The 22,166-nt window shown below is 42.6% G+C and overlaps 1 protein-coding gene across 1 annotated transcript; it reads right to left on the bottom strand. All coding sequences in view use genetic code 11, as the record gives it.

Moving 5' to 3' along the window:
• Positions 1-1,232: 1,232 nt before the first annotated feature.
• On the bottom strand, positions 1,233-13,207 carry EGR_03283 (CAP-Gly domain-containing linker protein 4; the record flags this gene model as incomplete). The annotated part of the gene is made up of 10 exons (XM_024492532.1): positions 1,233-1,501; positions 1,743-2,072; positions 3,584-3,694; positions 4,169-4,355; positions 5,040-5,470; positions 5,527-5,820; positions 7,944-8,302; positions 9,264-9,332; positions 12,303-12,412; positions 13,025-13,207. 10 exons carry the CDS (start codon positions 13,205-13,207, stop codon positions 1,233-1,235), a joined length of 2,343 nt encoding a protein of 780 aa, XP_024352933.1.
• Between the last annotated feature and the right edge of the window lie 8,959 nt (positions 13,208-22,166).

Here is a 22,166-nt window from a genome sequence, read left to right as displayed (position 1 = left end):
TCATTTTAAATACATGACATCATCTTGCACTTTTTTCTTGAAATCCTTTTTTAAAAGAGATTATTTTAGTTGCTTTGGAGGTTTTTGGTTTTGCATTTTGTAGTAGCAGGTAGTAAAAATGAAATAATGTCGTTTAATCATTTTAAAAAATGGGACCGCTTTTATACAATTTTACAATAAGGACTCGCGAAAATACCCTTTTGATGTGTTTTACACTAATTTATAGCTAATAAGAGACACTAATTATTTATTCAATGCAGGGAAATATAATTTAACCCTTGTACAATAACGTCACAGATACCAGATAAACTATCGCAAATCTTCTGTTTATGCATGATAGATTCATACGGGCCTTACAGGTTTGAAGAAATCCGGCCTCAACACTTAGTAAAGACTGTATTCTAAAATCTCCTTACAGATTGGCAAATGTCAAATTGTTTTTTGTGGCCTCTTTCATAGCCTATTCTTGTTTATTAATAGAGCAATCCATCTATACTTTGTCCAACGCAAAAAATCTCATTGATGCTCCCAGAATCTTTCCCATAGTCGTGGGTTAAGCGCCCTGAGACTCCCCTGAAGCCGAAAGATAGTCCTCGGCTAGAATGTGCATTGCCACCGTACAGTAGGGCAGACGGACAATGGTGGAGCCCCCAAGTGATCCAGTACCGAAACCTAGAGCTGGACAAAAACTTAGTGTATTACAGTAGAAAGTCCTGGTAGTGTGGCAGAAAATAGACTACTGACACACAAAAGGACTAAAAAGCTAATGGCATGACCCTGAAGCCGTACCGCCGAGTGGATGTACAAACCGCGAAGGCTTAAGTGTCCGTGCAATCAAACGCCATCAAAGAATCACACTTACTACAATTGCTCTACCAATACATCCCAAATCCTCATAGCCGTAAGAAAGACTTTCCAAAAAGGCCCATTTAGAAGGTCAAGGATTGCAAGAACCCTCAGGGAAGAATATTTAATTCGTTAAATAAATGCAATGACAGAAGCATAAGTACAGAATGAGAAAAAAAAAGTTGATTTAAACAAGAATCAAAGATCAAACTAATAGAATGAAGTTCACAAACTAAGGGGGGAAGAGAGACTACCAAGATGGAAAATATACAACCAAACTCTCACGATTGGTTTTATCGCACTAAATTAACACCAAAAGAGAATTGGAGTAAAGAAAAGCAGAAAAATGCATCAGAGGGATGAAATTGCAGAGGGAGAAAGAGGAATCATGGATGACTTTGGATAGACCTCGTATCCATTGCCTTGTTGTGAGGCTTTTCGAAGGTCGTCACCATGCCCGGGGGCAATAGTTTGGCCGCATTGATACCCCTGAAGGTCACCCGTGAAGGTCGCACCAAAACACCGTGATTGGGGGCACAGTTAAAGTAGCGGCGGCCCGCAACCGCACCATCATGTCGACCATGCGGTCCGCGTAGCTCCACGCCTAACCATAAGCCGTCAGTAAAGTCTACGGGCCCGATGTAGCGAAGGGTTCCTGAAAGGATCAAGAAGGGGACATGAAAACAACAGGATGTATTGTACCAGTCTCCATTGATTTCGACTGCATAGTGCTGACGTAAGTTCTAGCCAATCAACCCAGTCCTTTGATAATAAGGCGGATTCTGAACTTTTTGTGTTGTTAGGTATCAAATCGTTTCCAAAGAACATCAACCCCAAATTCAATAACTAGAAGCATAGTTGAATTGGGAGGGGCAATCACAACAAAGGCCACCTACCAAGTTCTCCCGTGCATAGCACCTGCATGCCAACCTGCAAATAAAATTCCTCGGCAGCACTTGAGGTCCATCCACGACCACCTTTGGTAGCAGTTAAGGCCCTCACAGAAGCGGTGGAAGGTCGTGGACGTCCCAGAGATGCGTAGTTGTCACCAAAGACGAGGTCGGACCGGCGTGTACACTCCGGGGTTACAGGATGGCGACGCTGGCAGTCGGGCAGAAAGTCCGCATGCACAGACTGGCTCATATCGTTGTTGCTGGCAAGATCCGAGGATCGATTGCGTGGTGGAAGTCTGCGATTAAAACGAAGGAAGAAACTCAGAGAATGTGCTGATACTTTTTTATTTCCACTTGATTAGGTAATGAATTAGTGGATGAATTCAACGGAACTGGGTAGATGGATGAATCAGATTTGAGATAGATAGATCCCAGACATAGTAATGAATCGCAACAGGAATTTGATGACTCTAAGGTAAATTACATAAGTTGGACAGAAGACAAGTACACTCTGAGATCTAGCGCTGTCAAAACAACCCCTTTTGTAAATTCTAAAGACGATCAGGCTTGGATGAAGTAGACACAGATGAATGAAGGGATGAGACAAAGCGAGCTGAAACCAAGCTGAAGGACCTAAAGCGATCTCCTATTGCATCAATTCCGATACGCCTCGCACCCGATGACTTGTACAATGGCGGCACCTGTACAAGGCATGCGGGACCTTATCGGTGCAACACCCTCCACTGTGTTTCGTTATTTTCCCCCTACCTTCAACCATCGTGGCATAAAGGTGGTGATTCAACGAACCTGTCGTGATCCAAAGTGCACGCTCTACGAGCCGAGCTTAATCCGATCCTTTTCAAAGCCTCAGAGGCCTCTCATCAAGCGCATAACACTTAGAATGCACCTGCATCAGATTATCAAACAGGTTCGTGAGGTTTTCGATATGCCTTAATATGATGAGTTCGTTGTAACCTGAAGTGACCTGTAGAACGCTCGACCATTTATGGCCACCGTATAGAGGATAACAATGCGTAAACTTATCAGTGCGGTACCCACAATTGGTCTGCACCAGTTCCCTCTCATCGTAAATTCTACCATTTTAGGCCTAATTTAAATTAGGCTTGTCTGTTTTACGAAACCAAGCTTAATCCCGTTCCAAAGCGTAGATGGCCGAATAATCTGAGGCCGTAATTATTGGTCCAGAGGTGGGTACATTGTATCCCGACTATGCAAGAAAATTCATCTACCCGTGTATGTGAATGGGTAGCAGATGTATTAATGGATGACAGCAAGCTGCAAAGACCCTCAATTTCCCGGTCACTTTTTTCGTGCGTGCTACAAAAACGTGCCATTTCCGGACCGTTTGCTGACTTACTTGTCAGGGGAAATGCCCGTGTTTATTATGTATCTCAAAGCTACCCACTTATCCATGACACAAAGGAAAACAGGCCTACCTCTGTAGACGCAGGGCTGGTGCGAAAACACCGTGTTTCGATTCGCATGTGAAGTAACGAACACCTTCCACAGAGCCATCGTTTTTTCCCACGGCCTTGGACAACTCCACGCCGTACCAAATGCCTACAGAGGAGGCAAATGATACTTCCATTTAAAATTATTGAAATTATTTTTCATCTCTACTAACAAATGCCTTCGGCAATGTCTATCACCACACGCATCATGATGTATGCAATGAAACGATGGTTTGTTTAAAAACTAGACGAAAATTTTAAAATTGGGTAACTCCATCTTACTCATACATTGCTAGTTAAATACAATATCAGCGACAGAATAGAAAAACACGTGAAAAGAGACACTGCTGAGGAAAGACATCCGCCGCCTACCAGGTGCAAATTGTGTTTCACCGACATAACGGATGGTTCCACGTCGAAGACCCGCAACCAGAACTCTGTCGCCAATTTTAAAATCCTCTGTTGCGGACGGCTTGTGCAAACCTGAACGGAAGAATAAAAATCCGTTCATTTAAATGTTTTGACAAGCCTTCGGTGGAGTCTGACGGTCAGACAAGCTCCAAACGCCGACAGAGTCAAGAGCACACTAGATAAACAACTAGGCAGTAGAAGTAAAAAGAAGGAGAATAACGCATACTGAGGAGCTCAAAAGACCTCTCAAGTTAAATCAATTTCGATAAGTATATACTCTGCATAACTGCAATTAAGGCACAAAATTCGTTGCCTATAGGAACTGTGCTAGTTTCAGCTCCACTTTAAACATCTTTTACTCCAGGCAAAAGTAAAATAGGGTAAAATGTTGCGAAATTTGCATCAGCCGTAAGAGACGACAGCTGAAAAGCTCGACTTATTCCATCTATGTGCCTTCCAGAGTCGCGAGCCTTCAAGAGTGACTCAGACATGGCAACGGGATCGTAACTTTAAAAGACGACAAGTAGGAGGGGAATGAACACTAACCAGTGTCGACTTTGGCACTAACATGGGAGACATCAACAGGGATATTTTGCAACGGCGTCGGAGTGGAACGCCTCCCGTTGGCCTCCACAAAACAGGGACGGATCTGTCCATTTGTCCGACTGACCTTGTACACTCGACCGATAGGTGCAAAAATACCGTGGTTGGGGGCGCATTCAAAGTAGGATACCTAGAAAATAAATAAATACAGTACATATCCGAAGTATTAACTCAATACCCAAGTGTTAGCAATAAATCACATTGCTGTCATGTTCTATTGTGTCCTCAGAAATGGCACTGCGCTTGTGGGAGCAGTAAGCAAACCCCATTTGAAAAGACAACGGGCGCGATTTCGTCGCCTGGATGCCTCCCCCCTCCCCCCCTTCCCTTTTTATGTCACAGAATAAAGGAGTATGAGAAGATACGATATATATCATAGAAGTCATGTCTACTCCAATCTCGAAGACGTCTGTTTCAAATGAAGATGTGAGGAATCCAGATGGATCACTGGACAGCATTAAAATGAAAGGTGGCAGGAATGAATAGCAAACACTGTCTTTGAAAGCGGTTGCATAAACGTCGACTGTCATAAGAGTTGCGATTAGTGTAGAGCATAAACCAACCCTTTGTAGTACCGAGAGGGTAAATTCTAAAAAGAGGACGTCAATATGGACCCACTAAAATCGGCAATACTTGTTTCTACCTCACGGAGTTGAGGTATACCGACTACAAGCTCTTAAATGATCGGTACAAAATTGGATCGGACTAGGCAGAACCCAGCATTAGTCTACAATTCAGCTACTCATGTGATCCAGTTATAAACGCCACTAACGAGCAAGCATCTCTTCCATCAGGCAGACACGCTCAAACTCACCCCATTGACCGAGCCATTGTCTTTTCCATAAGCCTCATCCAATTCAATGCCGACCCATACCCCAGATGCGAATTCCACCGGTCCACAGTACCTCAGTCGACCCATTCGCCCACTAGTGGCAGCTGCTGTAGCGGAAAATTTTGCTGACGCCTCACTACTACCGCCACCAGGTCCAACACAAACTCGGTCGCCCAAAGCCAGTCCCATTGCGCGTAATGTGACCTTGGCAGACACAGTAGAGGTGGAGGGAAGGGAGTGATTGACGGGGGTAACGGTGGCGGAAGAAACTGTCAGTGATAGAGGAGGAGGCGGCGGAGGCGGTGAAATATTCAATCCACGAGTCCGCGCCGGTGATGCAAAGGGGGTATTCGGTTCCGTGGATGCAACAGTCGCCCTACGTGGTCTTCGAGGCGATAGGACTCCCGTTTCGGCTGAAAAAATGGGAACGTTTCGGGGTCAACAATCCTAGTTCTTAGATGGAACTTACCAGGCATAGGAGCGGCAACTTCAGTGGCACTGCATGCCGGCGCAAGGAGGCCAAGAAGCAGAGAACCCCCAGGACTCCTAGACCGATTTGGAGCAAGCAGGTCGCCCGTTATTGGACTTACAGTGGAACGAGAGCGCTGGGGTGTGGGCGAGTGGATCTCGCTACCCAAATAACCCTGAAGCAGGTGCTGTGTTGCTGTTGGCAACACGCGGTAACCTGACGAGGCAGTGCAGCCTGCGCCCAGAAAATCCAGCTGGATAGAATACAAGCAGCAACACAACTTGAGTCCTTTCACTATATCAGATAGATTAAGTCAAGTAGGGTTTTTTTTCTCAAGTGACGTTGCATTCTGCTGCACCTTCGCCAGGTGCGACCACCTATGAGAACCAACGGTTACGCTTGTTGCCCTTTCAACTATTTTATTCTCGTAAACCTGATCAGGCAGTTGGGGTGCTCTGATTTAGCCACACAAATAAGAGGATAAGAGCTTTGTCTCCATATTTAGCATGTCAAAAATGTGAATTTTTGCTACTGGCACACCAACATCTGCCTACAGTAATGAGTACGACAAAACACTAGCCTTCCCCTTTTATGGAAGCTAGATGACGGTTTTGCTGCCAGCTTCAAGTAAGAAATAGCAACTTAACAACCTGCCATGGTAAAGTATTATTTACCCCCATTTTTACATCTGCGGTGAAAGTATGCTTTCGAAACTGCCTTATAAATCTTATAGTAGAGCCAAGGCCTACTGATATAATAGAGGAAAAAGGAGCAGCACGAAGTGAGAGAAGAAAGGGAGCAATATAAAACTAACTTGCAAGGTTAATTTTATTGAAGGCATAAGTGTAAAATAGCATTTAGCACCCCAACTATAAAGTGAGCCACTTGTTCAGAGCACACAATGCTACTGATAAGTAAGTAGAACGTAGTGAAGGAAAGAGTAAAACCCACCTTTAGTTTGGTTTTTCTATCAACAGCGGGACCCAACAGTTCGGCTAATCGATCACGCATGCTGGAGAGGGGTTCGGGTAACTCCCCTGCTGGCGGGAGACAGTCTATTTAAGTGATCAAGAACAAACAAAAAGTAATCTTTAAAATAATCCAATGAGATAAACTATTTTGGACAAGTTAGTGGAAGACTTATTTTATTAATAGCATTAACGAAAACCGATCGCAAAGAATAACCTATTCATACACGCGGTCAAACCGAAATCCATGCTTATCTACCCGTACAGAGGACTTCAATGGCAGGGTACAGTGGTGAAAATCTCATCCACAATAAGATTGTAGATTGAGTGGTGGAAACATTTTAAAAGACGGCCGTAGATCTGTAAAATTAATGACAAACCCAAACTTAGTAGCTTTCATCTCACAATGCAGCAAGTATTCCTCTAAAAGTTCAATTCAATGCGTTGAACTTTTAACCCTGGATGCGTGGTCAACGTATAAGCGAACTACTAGGAAAACTCACGACAGTCAAACCGTGTCGTGACAGTTGTAGACACAATTATTTACGAAAATAAACATCCGTACTTCCAAGGGGTTAGCGTACGCTGTCTAATAGCAGTGGAGAGTTGTGTGGTTTGTGTGAACGTTTTTACAAAAAGGGCAGGATTTGGGGCGTCGCATCATTGCACATGTACTTTAAACAAATAACAACGTTTCATCAAGGAAACAAAAGAAGAATCGAAGCGGTCAGAGCAATGTGAATCCCCTGACAACAGTAACATCGAAAGAATGTTTACGGTCAGTTGGAAAGTTTACAAAATTAGCGTCCGAGGGTGCGTCTGCTTCTTTTTCCACCCATCTATGCAACTAATCGTCTATCTCTGACTAACTGCCCACTCATTCATCAAAAATTCGTGTTCCATTCATCAGCCCAACCGTCTTTCCGTGCGACCACCAATCCATCCATTCCAAATTAATATCTCCCAAAAATACCACAAATGAGACATAAAACAATAAAGGCGTGAAGGTTAAGGGGTAGCAATAAAAGTATCAGCTCACGATGAAGCAACCCTGCCAATAACCCGGCCATCGGACTAAGGAAGATGCGGAAGTCAATGGGCAGACAGAAATGGGTCCACTTAAATGTCAAACGACCAATGAATCAGCTACTTGGTCTCATGAAGGGTGAGGTAGAGGATTGCGTCGGCTCACCTTGGGACGATAGCAAGAACCATCATCCCAGAAGGGGGTGTCCACAGTACTTAATTCGTAATTGGCGGAGAAGAGAGTGATTACCCATCTATACAGCTGTCAGTTGTTATTACTGCCTGTCCGTTCATCCGTCAGCCCGTCCGCCCGCCAAACCGTATATTCATCAAACCATCAATACATTCGGATGCTAGTCCATTTGAATGCCTTTTCATCTACCCATCCACCTTAAAAGAAAAAAGTGAAGACAACAATCTCACCATAGGGCGTTCGAAGTGCTGCATCCAGCGCATCCTTGCACATGAGTGGTGAGTCAAGCGGTGCAAAATCGGCGGCGGCGGCGGCATCTGAGTCGAGACCATTGTTGCGCGGAGCAAGAGCGAGCGGTAATCGAGCGAGGAGGCGCGCGGAACCGAGAGAGAGCTGCGCCGCAGCGAGGTGCAGTGGCGTGGCGCCTTCAAGGGCCGCCGAACGGACCAGTGGGTCGGCTCCGCGTGCCAGTAGGAGTTGCGCCACCCGCGGGCAGTCGAAGTATGCAGCGAGGTGGAGGGGTGTCATGTCCCCCCAACCCGAGCGTGCTTCCAGACATGCCCCTTGATCCAGCAGGAAGTCTGCGATTCTGAAAATTGAGAAGAGGATTTATTCCACCCATCATACTTTGTACATTCAATCTCAGGACGACTGATATATGTTGGATTCGTTCATTTGCTCATCCTGAATCCATCTCTCCAGTTCACTTCCTTCCTTCCATTCACTCATCTCGAAAGCACCCGTCCTAGAATTAATAACCGGTTGCAACTCAATCTATTCATTCAGCCGGGACCTGCATTTCCGTCTACCACGAATGCACCCATTCATCCATCCGTCAACTTTGTTCTATTAATATGAAGAGCATGAAATATACCAATTTCACCTACAACATGCGTTCATCCGGCAATCGTGAACTCATCTTGGTTCTATTCACTTATTCGTTCCCCTTTCTGTAAGTCAAATACTCAACAAAAATGAAGCAGATTGGCAGCAGAAACCATTCATCCATCCCGTACCCGTCATCAGTAACATTTCTAATCACCAACTGACGATAAGGAACAACTACACTTTCTAGATTGCGGTGAATCAACACTCCCGGTTTGAAGATAAACGTCTGATTGTTTATAAGGTGATAGAATAAAGTCCTGCGCAAGCATGGGAATAAAAGTTAGTGGCTAAAGTTATCACAGTTAAAGTCCAAAATCATTTCCAAGGGAATGTAGGCTTGCAAACTGCGAGACTAGCCCTAACCACCTCTACATTTATCTCACTTCTATTCTCCACCTCTCTACTCCAGGTCACATGGGATAGTATGATTGTCTAATGCGGATGACAAGAAAAGGTGGCAGCCATTACCTGGAGGAAATATTAACTGGAAAAAAATATGGAGGATGAGGCAGCTTCTCCCTCTCCCACTCAAAATAAAGTGCAAATACTCTCGAGGATGAGGTTGGCATTATGCAGTCGTGAGTTGCACCGCAGTGTAGTAATAGGCTTGACTTCTGGTTCTGGTTGCATCTCAAAAAGAAAAGTAGGTTTTCCTTTCACACCTTCGAGTCGTGTCGAGCACAATATTTACTTGGCTTCCAGCAAAATCGTACCGGGCAATTCTGTTTGCACTGCAAAGTACACAAAACAGGTACATTTCTCTGAGGAATGAATTGATTGCAAAGAAGTGTGGGATGGACAGTGGATCGTCTAAAGAGAACTAACGTCAAGCGTCAATGAGTTTAGGTTACGAGACTACGATCTATTGAAACCTAAAAACCTCAGATTTCCTACGTTTCCAAACATGCAGAGTCAACTAAAGCACGAAAAATACTCGACCACGATCTAGCACATGCTTCTTGAAATTCAAGGTCATCTAGATGAAGGATCAATAGGCTGCCAGAATCAAGGGTCAGCTTGACATCCCAAAAATGGGAAAAGCAGGAGTAGTCCTTCCCCAATTTTGGAATAACGACGTTCCGGGTTGGTTTCGCCAAGCTGAAGCACAGTTTCGTCTAGGTGGCATACAAAGTGAAATCGAGCGCTTTAATATAATATGGTCACGATTACCACCCGATGTTTCGAGATTATGCCACCATTTGTATCTCAAACGTGATTCTGAGGCGGCACCCTATGAAACATTAAAAGCGGAGGTTCTGCGAGTCACGAATATTGTGGAGGAAGGTGAAAAAGTCGAAAGTGATGGCGAACCTAGCATCGGACGGGAGGAGCGAAGCAATTCACTACTTAGAACGGGCTTACAGAAAGCCTTTTATCAGTGATGCCTTCTGTTGGTGGGGACAGGGTCGACTGGGCAGCCAATGACATGTGGAGGGATAACTAAACAGGGTATTCTTGAGCCCTGACGTCCCTAGATCGATGAAGATGGGTATTATGAACCAATTCTTGACACTTTTAGTTTTTTTCTTACTTCCTATTCAATTTTAAATGTAATTTGGTTTTTACTTATCAGATTGTCACCGAGAGATGCGTCGAAGGGATATCAAACTGCATTAGTTCGCCTTAATTTTATTAGATCAGCTATAAAATTAAATTTAAAAAGCCCTTGGGATATTAATAACTGCATTCACTGGGGCGGATACTAGGCTGAGAAAAGTTATAATGGAAATAAAGCTCCAAATTTTCGAATAATTTTATCACCCCGACGGAAGTGTTGTTCAGTGTGGATGTATCGGTGAAGGCAAAAAAGGAGCAGCAACTAAGATCCACCCAAGCGACACAATTCAAAACATCCAAAAAAATTTATAATCGTATTGCACAACACAAAGGAAGACCCCATGCATCATGCTCCAAAGCTCACCCGTGTGAGGATTTTCACTTTAACAGGGGTGGAGGGAGAGTGATTTTGACTCAAGTACTCCCAGGTGCTACGTGTCCAACCCATAAGATCACCTAGCCGGTAATTAATCAGTCCCACCCCATTCGGAGATAAGTGTGATCACAACAGGAGTGGCTAGAGCTAGGGAAACAAAGTGTTTTATTAAAGTGGGATTCTTAGCCAGCTTTTGTCCCGTTGAGAGAAGATGACGGATTGTACTGGTGATTACTTCTGCACTTATTATGGCTTAGTGCATACAATTTATAATGTGAAGTGATTCTGCCTTTTCTGTATAAAGCAAACACATCCGGTTTTATGCAGAAATTCAAGGAGCCCCTAAGTTATTAATCATCATATTCACTGGAGGAAGTACCGCTACTCAGGGGTGGAGACATAAGGAATGAAAGTAAAAAAGCATAACAGCATTAATTTTAATTTTGAAACAAAAGAAACATCTAACTCAGAGATTGGACAATTTACTAAATGTGAATATTTTCTTGGAAAAGTAGGAGTGAAGGAGGGATAAAAATCCACCTAATTGAAATTATTATTATCTGGACAACTCAAACGGACGCAATTTAGAGGGATTCAAAAAAACGCTGGCAAAGAGAAGTATACCCACTTTTTGTGGTTGAGTTTAAAGTCAGGAACAAACGCAGATCAAATGAAATAAAAGGGCTAGGAGAGAAGAAATACAAGATTGCTGAAAGTGAGTAACGGTCAATGAGATCAGCTTCAAAAAACTTCTGCTAACGTCCCGGAGATCATAATCAAATACCCAGCCAAAGATGGTAAAAGCTGGTGTCAACCACAGGCAGCTGGACGAAATGACAAAGAACGGAGATCGTGTCTGGACGGTCGGAGAGATTGATCGTACTGAGACAGAGACAAGGCTATCAATTCATTCTATTTGATAGAGACCCGAAAACATCCTCTACAATTCACACCCTCCATTCGCTTGTGCTTAAAAACGCATTCACTTTGGTCCCCATAAAGGCTGACGATGCTTACGGCATTGCTTCGAGGAATGGATGCGTCTAAATGAATCTCCGAGAGGACGATGCTATGGCTACTCCGATTTTATGTTTCCGTATCATGGTTAGTAATGCAGTACGATCAGCACCTAAAAGGCTAAAAATTATTCGCCGAAAGCGCTTCCGATGTTACTACTAACGAACAAGTATGAGCAAAGTAGGGTGTTATGTCGTCTCACTACTTGAGCGACATAAAAAAGTGGAAATGAAGAATAACCATAAAAATTATCCGAGGTTCTGCTGTAGAGCAAGCTCGCCTAAGAAACTAACTCAGTACACAACGCCGTCCACCACTGAGAAGTACCTCTTAAGTAGTCTTTTTTGGAATGAATCTGTCAATAAAGACCACGGCGGATGAACCATGTCGAAATACGCGAGACATCACAATGATTGAAAACACAAGCCCTCTCACAATGACAAAAACTATGGTGTAATCTTCGTTCCTGGGTTATAGGGAACATAACACCAATTGAATACCTTCGAATTGGCTGCGACATTAGTCGAAGCGAGTGCCATAAAGACCACTCAAAACAGGATGAGATTGAGCAGCATGCTACTGTAATAACAAGGCTTCAATCATCAATACTTCTTCTAGGATATATTAACTCTGGAGCTAATGTTAGCTCTGAACCTTCAAACGAACATCCTCAACCCCCTTGGCAAAGCATGGAAGGCGTTTATATGGTTCGTCTACATGATGTAAATAAAAGATTGAAGACAGCACTCACTTGCAAGCAAGATCCTCGTTCCCAAGAGCACCGGATTTTGCAGTGTAATGGAGAAGAGTCATATCAGTCGTTCCATCTCTGTCATCCACGTGAGCACCGCGTTTTAGAATCTGCAACACCACGAAAAACCGTCAGTCCAGTTACTTGATGGATAGCTACTACGGTTCTGAAACAAGTAGAGCATCTGAAAAAAAGCACCATGACAAAACAGCATAATTTTGCTGATGAATCAAAGATCCATAGCAGCCCAAAGGACTCGCTGGTCTTGATAATAATATGGAAGCCCGTGCCGCTACTGATTGAAAGTGGAAAATTAACATGGCAAAAATACAACTGAAAGTAGTTTAAAGCTAATGATGCAAAAGTTTGTTCATACCCAAAATCAATTGGGAAAGTCGAAGTGGAAGTAAAAATAGAGGCTAGACAATGGACTTGTCACCACGGCATCTCGTTCATTCCTATCGCCTATTCGTTACTAATAAATTTCCCATACTATGACGCCTTACCAATTCTTCGGCGACGACTCGACACTCAACTAAAACACGCCACATGCAAGGAATGTGAAACTAAGGCCATAAACGGTTCCGTACCAACTAATGCCAATCATTTCGGGGAGGCTTTATGAACGCCAAACCACCTATTTTAGGTCAATATCGAACAGATATAAAATAGTTGGCTATCTAACAGGTAATAAAATCAAATTTCCTGAAGAATGACTTTACCTCCATAACGATTGTGTCCAACTGGAGCTGAGTTGAGGGCGTCCATTGACGCAGCAGAGCAAAGAGATTGCCAATTCCGACGTCAGGAGCGGAGAGAAGAGCAATGCACTTGTCGCACCACCATGCACCACGCAAACGACCACCTCCGCTACCGCTATTCGCAGCCGTTGCTGTCAGCATCATGCGGACAATGTCTTCTTCGCTGTAGTCAGGAGTAAGAGGGCGGTCTGGATCAAGCAGAAGCCTAAAATCGGGTTCTTCGTTGCCGGTTTCACCAGTAGCGTTGGCGTCTTCGGAATAATGAGAGAATCTGGCGTCGAACTGTCGACAATCCTACGCAACAGAGCAGACGTAAACTAAGGCACGAAAACGCAGATAAAAATACCACTTTATTCCACTGGAGAAAAATCCACTCGAATAGCATCTGGGAAAGGTGGCTTTGCAGATAGAGGGGTAGCCTGTAAAAGAAACTACTAGGTGCTAAATGGGAGCTGTGTTAAAAGTTCGATCTAAATTCAACGAATCCCTCAACATTCAAACACTAACTGAGTACGGTTTAAATGTTGTGATGACGCTGATGAAACCAAAGGAGTGACAGCCACAGGATTTCCAAATACATTCACCCATGCAGATTGCGGTTTGGTTTTAAAATGAGGAAATCTGAGGAAAGCGCGTTGGGGACAATTAAGAGCGGCAAGACTGGTACTGAGGGCATAAAATGAAGCAGGATTTCATGGGATGCGGAACTTTAAAATTAAGAAGAAAAAAGGAGTAAATTAAAAGGCAGTCCGTTAAGCAAACGAGAAAGTTCCGCAAATCATGCACTTTGTAAATTAATTTCAAAATTAAGTAGGATAGATTAAATGAGCAAGGCTTGAGGATAATACCAAAAACAAGAAGATTGTAATTGCGACGAAGTAATTAGACACAGAGTGGGGAGAGATCGCTTTAAATACAAGCCGATGTGAATAGGTGAGAAATTGAAGATATTATTATAGATTACGCAAATAGTATGGAACTTCAAAAGGAGTATGCTAACAGCAGCCGTGTCTAATTCAAATCGTGCTTATAACACGGTGTTGTTAATAATATCACAAAATCTTAAAGCAGTCGACTTCTGTCAGCGATTCTTTGCTTCTTAAAACTGTAGTGCATATACTGAAGCCGGGCTAACTAGACAAATGAGGCAGGATACCAATGTAATTAGCAGCGGTAGGATTTGTGCCGGAGGAAACAAAAGAGAAGACAGTGTACGAAGAAGATTCGGTAAATACGACGTATAATACGAAAAACGCTTATTTGGATACGGAAAATTGGATCCGTAATGTCGTTTTCAAAGCAAATAATGTGTACCGTTTTTGGCAGCACATATATGCTGTGTGCACACAATCCACCCATGAGGTGAATGCAAATGAGGGATGAAACACCACGAAGCAATCCAAGGCGAGAACGGTCTAAATGTATTTCCTGGATTCGTTAAATGGCATCCTATTTATTTCAGGAGATAAAAAGATCAAGTACACAACTGAAAACAAAAAAGCGCTTTTATTTTGTCAGTGATAGCAAGTGAAGGGCGGCAGATGGAACAATGAGCCAAGTGGATATCAGTAGAAAAAAGGCTTTACGTGATATCCGAACAAAAAATTGGAAAAAAGCACATAACACACGAAGGGGCAAAAAAGCAATAAACCGGACAAAAAAGAAAATATGAAAAATAACCACTAACAAAAACCTGGGAGGCAAATACCAAAAACCAATGTTAGGAATTTACACAAGCAGTTGATTTCTTTGGAGCCAGAGACCAACATAAATAACCAGCAAAGTAAGTAAATAATGGAAGACGAAGTTCTACACCTACTGAGCATAGAGGCGGGTCACAAGCAGGATGCGTAATAGGATAATTGCGAGATGACGAACGAGACGATGGAGAGGAGGATTTTGTATTGTTTGCTTCAGAATAATCGGAAACTGGGTCAAAGCGCTGAAATCTCCGGCGAATAGAAAAGGGCGTACTACCAACGCCACCAGATCGGTGATTATTTGAGGCTACACGAGCTACTGTTCTTGGAGAAGGCAGACACTTGGGAGGCATTGCGCCCCCTAAGGTGGCAAATTGAGAATCCGACATGGTAGAAAAATATAATTATATGAAAAAAAGGCAGAAATGTGACAAAAATATTTCACGTGAAGCCTTCAGTTCCATTACACCCAGCGGCAGGTGTCATAAGCACTGACAGTGATATTGAAGAGCTCACCGAGGCAAGAAAACTAAAACAAACACAGAACACGAATCTTTGAATACCAACATAGTGCGGTTTTACAGATTAAATATATTTTGATGCAAGAAAAAGTCTTTGTCTTTTAAACAACTTATGTTGCGGAAGATACATTTCTAGCAAATGTGCAAGTTCGCCAGTAATAATAACGGGCGATGGTTTAAATGTGCATTCTCAACTCCTAGTAATGGAAGTAGTATCAACAATATACACAACATTTACTAAATACAATTCGGATTTTAGCTGGAGTTACTAAAAATTGCCTTACTTTTGTTCTGTCACAAACCCTTGTCTTTTCTTGCAAATTGTTTCCCTAATCTGTCTAGAATCTTTTGCCATTACAGCGCTTGGCTTTATGATTCACACTTTTTAGTGCATGACCGTTTTGCTTAAGGGCCGATTCGGGATAATTAATTTGGTTAGCTGGGCTATTATGCAATCGCTCTGAACGCCTGTTTCACGCTCTTGAACAGAGAATTCTGTTTAGGGAAGCCATTCTTATGTCAGATTTGACAAGTAATAAGCATTTGGATAAGCTAGTGCTTAGCTTCTTGGGATTAGTGATGCCTTCTCAGCCATGAGGCTTTTCTGGCCGGTTTACTTGTCACCCATAAAGTTGTTTTTAAGCAAACCCATGATACAAGTAGTTTCGATCGGGCAACTCTTAAAATAAGTTTCATACTTAATACTCCTTATAAAAATTGGCTGTTTATGGAAACATAATATTAATATTAAAGTACGGCCCTACCATTATAATAATTGTGGCAATGAAGTTTATTAAGAGTGAACGATTCTTGAGAATGATTTCTGGGTACCATGTGAATATGCTTTTACAGCTTTAGTAGAAGCTGGATGAAGCTAAGGGTCCCATGACTAACTCCATCATCCTTTTTAGTAGAAATTCGGTAATATCGCACTTTAGGAACCCTGATGTGGTGTTGACGACAGAATTTGGAACCCCGAATGGATTTATGTTTGTGTAATTGCCTTTAATTTATTTCACCCTTCATGTAGCACTTTATTCTGTCCAAGTAGCGATTCGTGCTACCTAAAAGCAGGTCTCCTTCTTTTTTAAGGCCGCTCACATTTTACGTAGCAAAATCTACTGCATTGTAATACTTATGTTGTTTTAATGTACCTTTTGGAAGGGAGGCAAGGTTGTAATTCGAGTCTGGTGACAGGGTCGTTGTCTCCCGTGCCTGGGTGCGGTTGCGGTTTTTCCCCTCTCTAAACCTTGTACTTGTTCTCCCAATTCACTTCCCCCTAATAAATGTCGAAATTAAATCCAGTGGGTTGTTATAAGGGCACTAGGAACAGGGAAGTGGAGACCTGTGAGTCTCGCTCTACAGTATATATAGTTCTGACTGGGGCTGGTTAGCGATAACCTATGTATGGAATCTTCGCTTGTAAACAGGTGGTTAGTCTGGGGGATCTACAGCACATTGCGACTGCTTCCGAACCTAGAAATTCTATCAAGTGCAAATCCAGCGACGGTTGGCCTCTACTTTTCAGCTTCTGTGCCCAGATTTTTAAAATCATTAAGTTAGACGCCCAATTTATTGTTAACTTCTATTCTTTTAATCCAAAAAACTAGTCTTTATTACTGTGTTCAAGAATTACTTCTACTTTTATTGCAGAAATATCGGATTTGGCAACTAATCGTTTTGAAAAGACCTGAAGTTCAGGTTTTTCTGAGATGCGAGTAAACAAGTTTGTTTAACGCTTTATCATGGTTAGGAGGGCACCTACGGCTCGGCCGTTGTATTCCCACTGGGCGGCATTACCCTCGGATCGTGGCAGGAGACTCTCAGCACTTCTGTACTTCGGTAGTGCATTCTCCGTCTTCTTTCGACTTGGAGAGGACTAGGGGCCCTGCAATAAGCCATCAAAAATTATGTCATTAATTTACTCATTTTTTCACAAAATTTGTCACACAGTTTTTGATATTTTGTTATCTTACCATTCTATCTGATGAGTAATGCAACCTATCGGTGCGGACGAAATGCGTGTTGTCACAGTCTGTTGACTACGTTAGGCGGAGCTCGTGTCGCGGCGGTAATAAAGTGGTCAGTGGACTGTCTGTTCCCTTCTATTGCAAGCGTGGCGACTTTGATCTCGGCCATTTTTCAACCGCCTTAAACGCGGGTCATAAAAGCATAAAAAAATTCCCACCAAATACTCGCACAAAAATCACAGGGTCATATTGGAGACAACCTTTGGGCTTTTTTATTTGCTGAATTTACTTACATACCAATGAGGCTTTTCCAAGCAAAGCTATCAAGTAGATGTGGCTGGAAAAAGTTTGTTGTAACCGTACTGGGGAGCTGAAAGCTGTGTAGTAATGCAGTGTCAAGGTGGACTGAAGTCAGACCGGCAAACTCAAAGATGTCTATTAGATGAGACTCAACTTCCATGTCCTTCACTAGAAACTTGGTTGAGGTAATGGGTGAGAGAATCGTTGATTGCCCTAAGTCAAAGCCCCACGGTCTGGATGAATGACGGCGGTAGGCTTTGAAACCACCGCATACGGAGTGATCGCTGGTAGGTGGATAGACGGCACTAATCAAGTATTACATTGTTTAGCGAAGAGGATTCCACTACAATGCTATAAATAGCTACTTGTTACTTATTCACTAATGGCACGATGGGATGAGATACTCCCTCTTCCTTTTCTTTCCCCCATTTCTGTCTCGTGGTTCATTTCCATTCATCAAACAATCAGTCATTCCTCAAAACAAACATACTTCAGTCACGTTGTCATTAGTGCCTTACTGGAAATATCTTTGCTCCTAGTATTCGACCTTTTCTGCAAGTAGGTATAAAAACTACTTTTAGACATGGATAAGCTGTACTGTCTTCGGAAGTAGCTCAGACTGTGCTGCCTTTTCAAATCCGGAGCCTAGATTAGCCACGGATCTACACAGAACCAAGTTGCCGAGATAGCGGAACACAGGAGTAAATGAACCACTGCCTATCAGCCATCCCGCTTTCTAATCTCGCCCCTCCTCCCCTGCCAAACACGGTGAGGAAATACTAGCTTTTCTACCGAGTGATAGATCAAATATTAATCATTATTCAATCAGACTGTCACTCACACGTGTCACTGCTTGACCTGTGGCCTCTGAACATGGCACCTAGACCTGCTAGATTCGGGTTAATCGGACAGGGTGGGCGCCGGAGGACTAAAGCCAAGGTGGCTCTCCTAATAGTAACCAATACAATTTCAAATAAAAAAGAACTTTTGAGGATCAAGACAGTGACAGATATAGAACCCACACACAGGTAAGGCCATAGCTACTTTCTTGAGAAGAATTACAATTACTAGGTTTGGTCAAATCACAAAGGGGGCTGTCAAGTCAAAAAACAGCAGATTTGTTAAAAATAAGAACTGTTTTTATTTTCTCCACGCTAATTTTGGATTAAGTGATATAACCTGTCGATTACAATGTATCCAGAGTGGCGTCCTCTCTATTATCCATACTAGCAAAGAGGAACTCACCAATTCTTTGGTGCTCAAGACTGACAACAATCTACAAGCCTTCACACTCCAATTATCAGTTGCTATTTACACGATGCTTGCCATTCGATTCGAATTAGTCTCTTGAGGATGCTATTGTAATACGATGGTGGTTTATCCCTCAAAAGTAGTGAGGCGCGACTTTTAAACATTTGAATTTGCCTTCTTGTACCACGCTGGGTGGCCTGGCCTTCGGGCCATGCCGACAGCCCAAACACCTTCTCTGTGCTGAAGGTATATATATTCTGCTCGAGTATTGTGTCTTCTTTCGTCTTCAGGGACGCTACATCATTGCGCATACCTTCCTCCTTGTCAATTTGTACGCAATTCAGTGTGGTCCGACTCCCTTTCGAAGTTTCATTCGATTCTGCTGCTAGGAGCATAGAGAAGGGAGCATTTCTTTGTGTAATTTACTTAACATTACATAATGAAATAGTGGCAGCCGCACAATGGACCTCTTCAAGGCATCCGATGTCGACACACTTCTTGACTCCCTTCATTTCAGCTGAATGTGAGAGGGGAGTGCTTTTCCAAAAGGAAGGTAATTTTGAGAACGAAACTATTCTTTTTATTTTTAGTGTCAACAGACATCTACTTGTCGAAATGCTAAGGATTGATAATCAGTCAAAGTGATCATTGTAGTTGATGTTTGTTTAAGAGTTTCCTTTCGCCTATCACCAACACACTTTTTTCGAGTCGTCTTTGACTTGTGCTGGTATAAAATGATTAGAAAGCTATAGGTGTCAATTCACTACATTAAAGCAGAAGTGGCTTCTACGGTGGTAAAAGGGGGTACCGTGGCGTCGAAGTCATCACCGACAAACAAATACATGGCTGTCTTTGTAGCATTAACATCACTGCACTGTGGCTTGAAACCCCACCTTGGTATTATTATTATTAAAACCTGTACAAGTTGATGTCGAAAGATTTAGATTTGGCGTCTTATTTGACAAGACATCACAAGCTGCGTGATCAAACCACATACTACCACTGCCCCTCGTTGTCTTGAATAAAGGTGTCTGGAATGGACTGTTGCCCTCACGGCATGCGAACCGATTTCCATGGGTATTACAAAGGCAAACTTACTAATCACTACTGCTTATAGTAAGCCCCATCAGCGTGTCATCTTAGAGATGTTAGTCACGCTTTTCCAGTTTGATCTGTGTAGCTTTGATTATTACCATCAATGGATATTGCTCTAACAATTTTTAGCATTCCGACTAGTGGAAATCAAGTTATTTGAGTTTTTCAGTGTCTACATTTAAAATTCAAATCCTTTTAAAGTGAAAAAGATGCAGAACGCAAATCAACTGCAGTCCAACCACCTTGAAAAGTTTTAATGAAAATCCCATGCTACAGCATGCTGGCCGCTTTACATTAACTGTGATTAATGGAAGCAGTGGGCACTCTACTCATAAAAAGGGGCCATAAAAAGCACCATTATTTGCATATTTTATAAATAAGGAGTCAAGACGGCAGGTTGCGTCGCAGTCGCGCCTTCGTGGGCACGCACAGCGCGCCTTCGAATAATACCAGCGGGACGAGCCTATTGGCTAATGCTCCAGCCAATCAGCTTGGTGGTGGCCTTAGCCAAAACCTTTTATGACCGCAGGTAGACTCAAGAGACCGTCGGCTAGGAGGAACAATTTCAATGTATTGAGGAATAAAACAATTATGGAGTTACTATGATCCGGTCTCTAACACACACATACGCACACATACACAGGGAGGTAGAGACGCGAAGAAGGTGAGACGAAGGGCGACAATTTTGGAAGTAGGTGGTGGTAGCACGCGGCCCCACACAAGTCAAAGTAAAAGTAAGTAATCTATTAATTTAACTTCTACTTAAAATTATAGAGATTTGCTTCTCTGATTTTGGAAAATATTCGCTCATTTCCTTATTTTTGAAAATTTTTACAAACACTGCCTTTTCCGTTAATGCTAAGCACCTTGTGGTAAATTTTGAGTCCTTTCTGAGGATGTAATTACACGAAGAGGGCACCGTGATATTAGGATATGATGTCAGAAGCCGCATAATTTGTAAAGCTAAAATAGGAATCTCTCTTTGCTGCCTACAGCGCAGAAGACACTGAAAAAAAAACCGAAGATGGCAGGGGAAATTCATACCCTGGGTGAAATTCCACTGGCTTTATTAGTGGTTATGCATGTGGATTTCTGAACATCACCTCCCACTGTAAGGTGAACTGAATCAGAGACGGAGTCGCCTAAAAAACGGTACCAATATGAATTACAGTGGGTGTATCCTGTACACTGATGGCTGAATTTTAACACAGTGAAGCGGGTCTACCATTTTTTGTCAGATCTTAAATTCGGCCTCTTTTTAGAGGCATAGAGTCCGAGAGTGGTATGCGTGCCTTCTATAGACTTGGCTTCTGTCATAAATATTCGCTGATTTAGGCATCCAAAAGAGAGGCCTTTTCCCGACATTCAGGCCTGCAGTTTAGATGTACTTGATCCAATTCCTGCTTCTTGTGTGTGAAATCCAAGCCATCTCTACGGTTTAATAAAACACGAACCCAACGATGTGCCACGGATGAAGTGGCTGCAACTTCAACAAATTAAAAGTTACAAAGTAATGAAATCTTGGTGAAGGCTCTACAAGTCAAAGTTTCCATTATAAAATAGTTTGATTTATTGACCTCTATTCATTAACAGAATAAAAATGCAATTGTTTTAAGGTTTAAAAAGGTATACTTTGTTTGGTAGATAGGATTTATTTCGATCATGTTTGATAATGTACAAATGTCACACATATGTGACGTAAGTGAAAGATCTCTTCAAATTTCCTTATAGGCATTATAAAAACAAATTTTATCCCCAAATGTTGCAACTTTACATCATTGTGATTTAAAAACGTGTTAAAAGTTAAAGCAGCTTTTTTCATAACGCCGGAAATTAAGTTAGGATGTCTCGTTTAAAGAAACGATTCGACGGCACAATTTAAATTGTCGACATGTGGTACGGCAAGAGAATGCTTAACTGTTTAAACTGCACACCTAATTTGGAAATGAAAAAAGTAGCCCTCGGAGAAGGCCCTATTTGCCTACATCAAAGATGAATCTGTTAGTTGAAAAAGGAAGACATACACTGATGTCATTTAATATGAGTTCAGGTGTCACGTGTTAATTAGTACCCCGCTATCTCCTAGGTAGCAACACGGCCATTGAAAACAGCAAAATGGGTGGGATCCGAACCTGCCGACACGCCTACATGTAGACCACATGGCTCCATGACTGCTTAATCGTCTTGTACACCTGTGGCAGTTGGGGAAGGTGCAGTAGAGCTATAAACCTCACACTCTATTTAAATGCCTCCAACAATCTGGCTT

The sequence above is a fragment of the Echinococcus granulosus genome, assembly GCF_000524195.1.
Source record: "Echinococcus granulosus chromosome Unknown EG_S00017, whole genome shotgun sequence".
In the NCBI taxonomy this organism is placed as follows: Eukaryota; Metazoa; Platyhelminthes; class Cestoda; order Cyclophyllidea; family Taeniidae; genus Echinococcus; species Echinococcus granulosus.
This window is presented reverse-complemented; position numbering and strand designations above follow the sequence as displayed.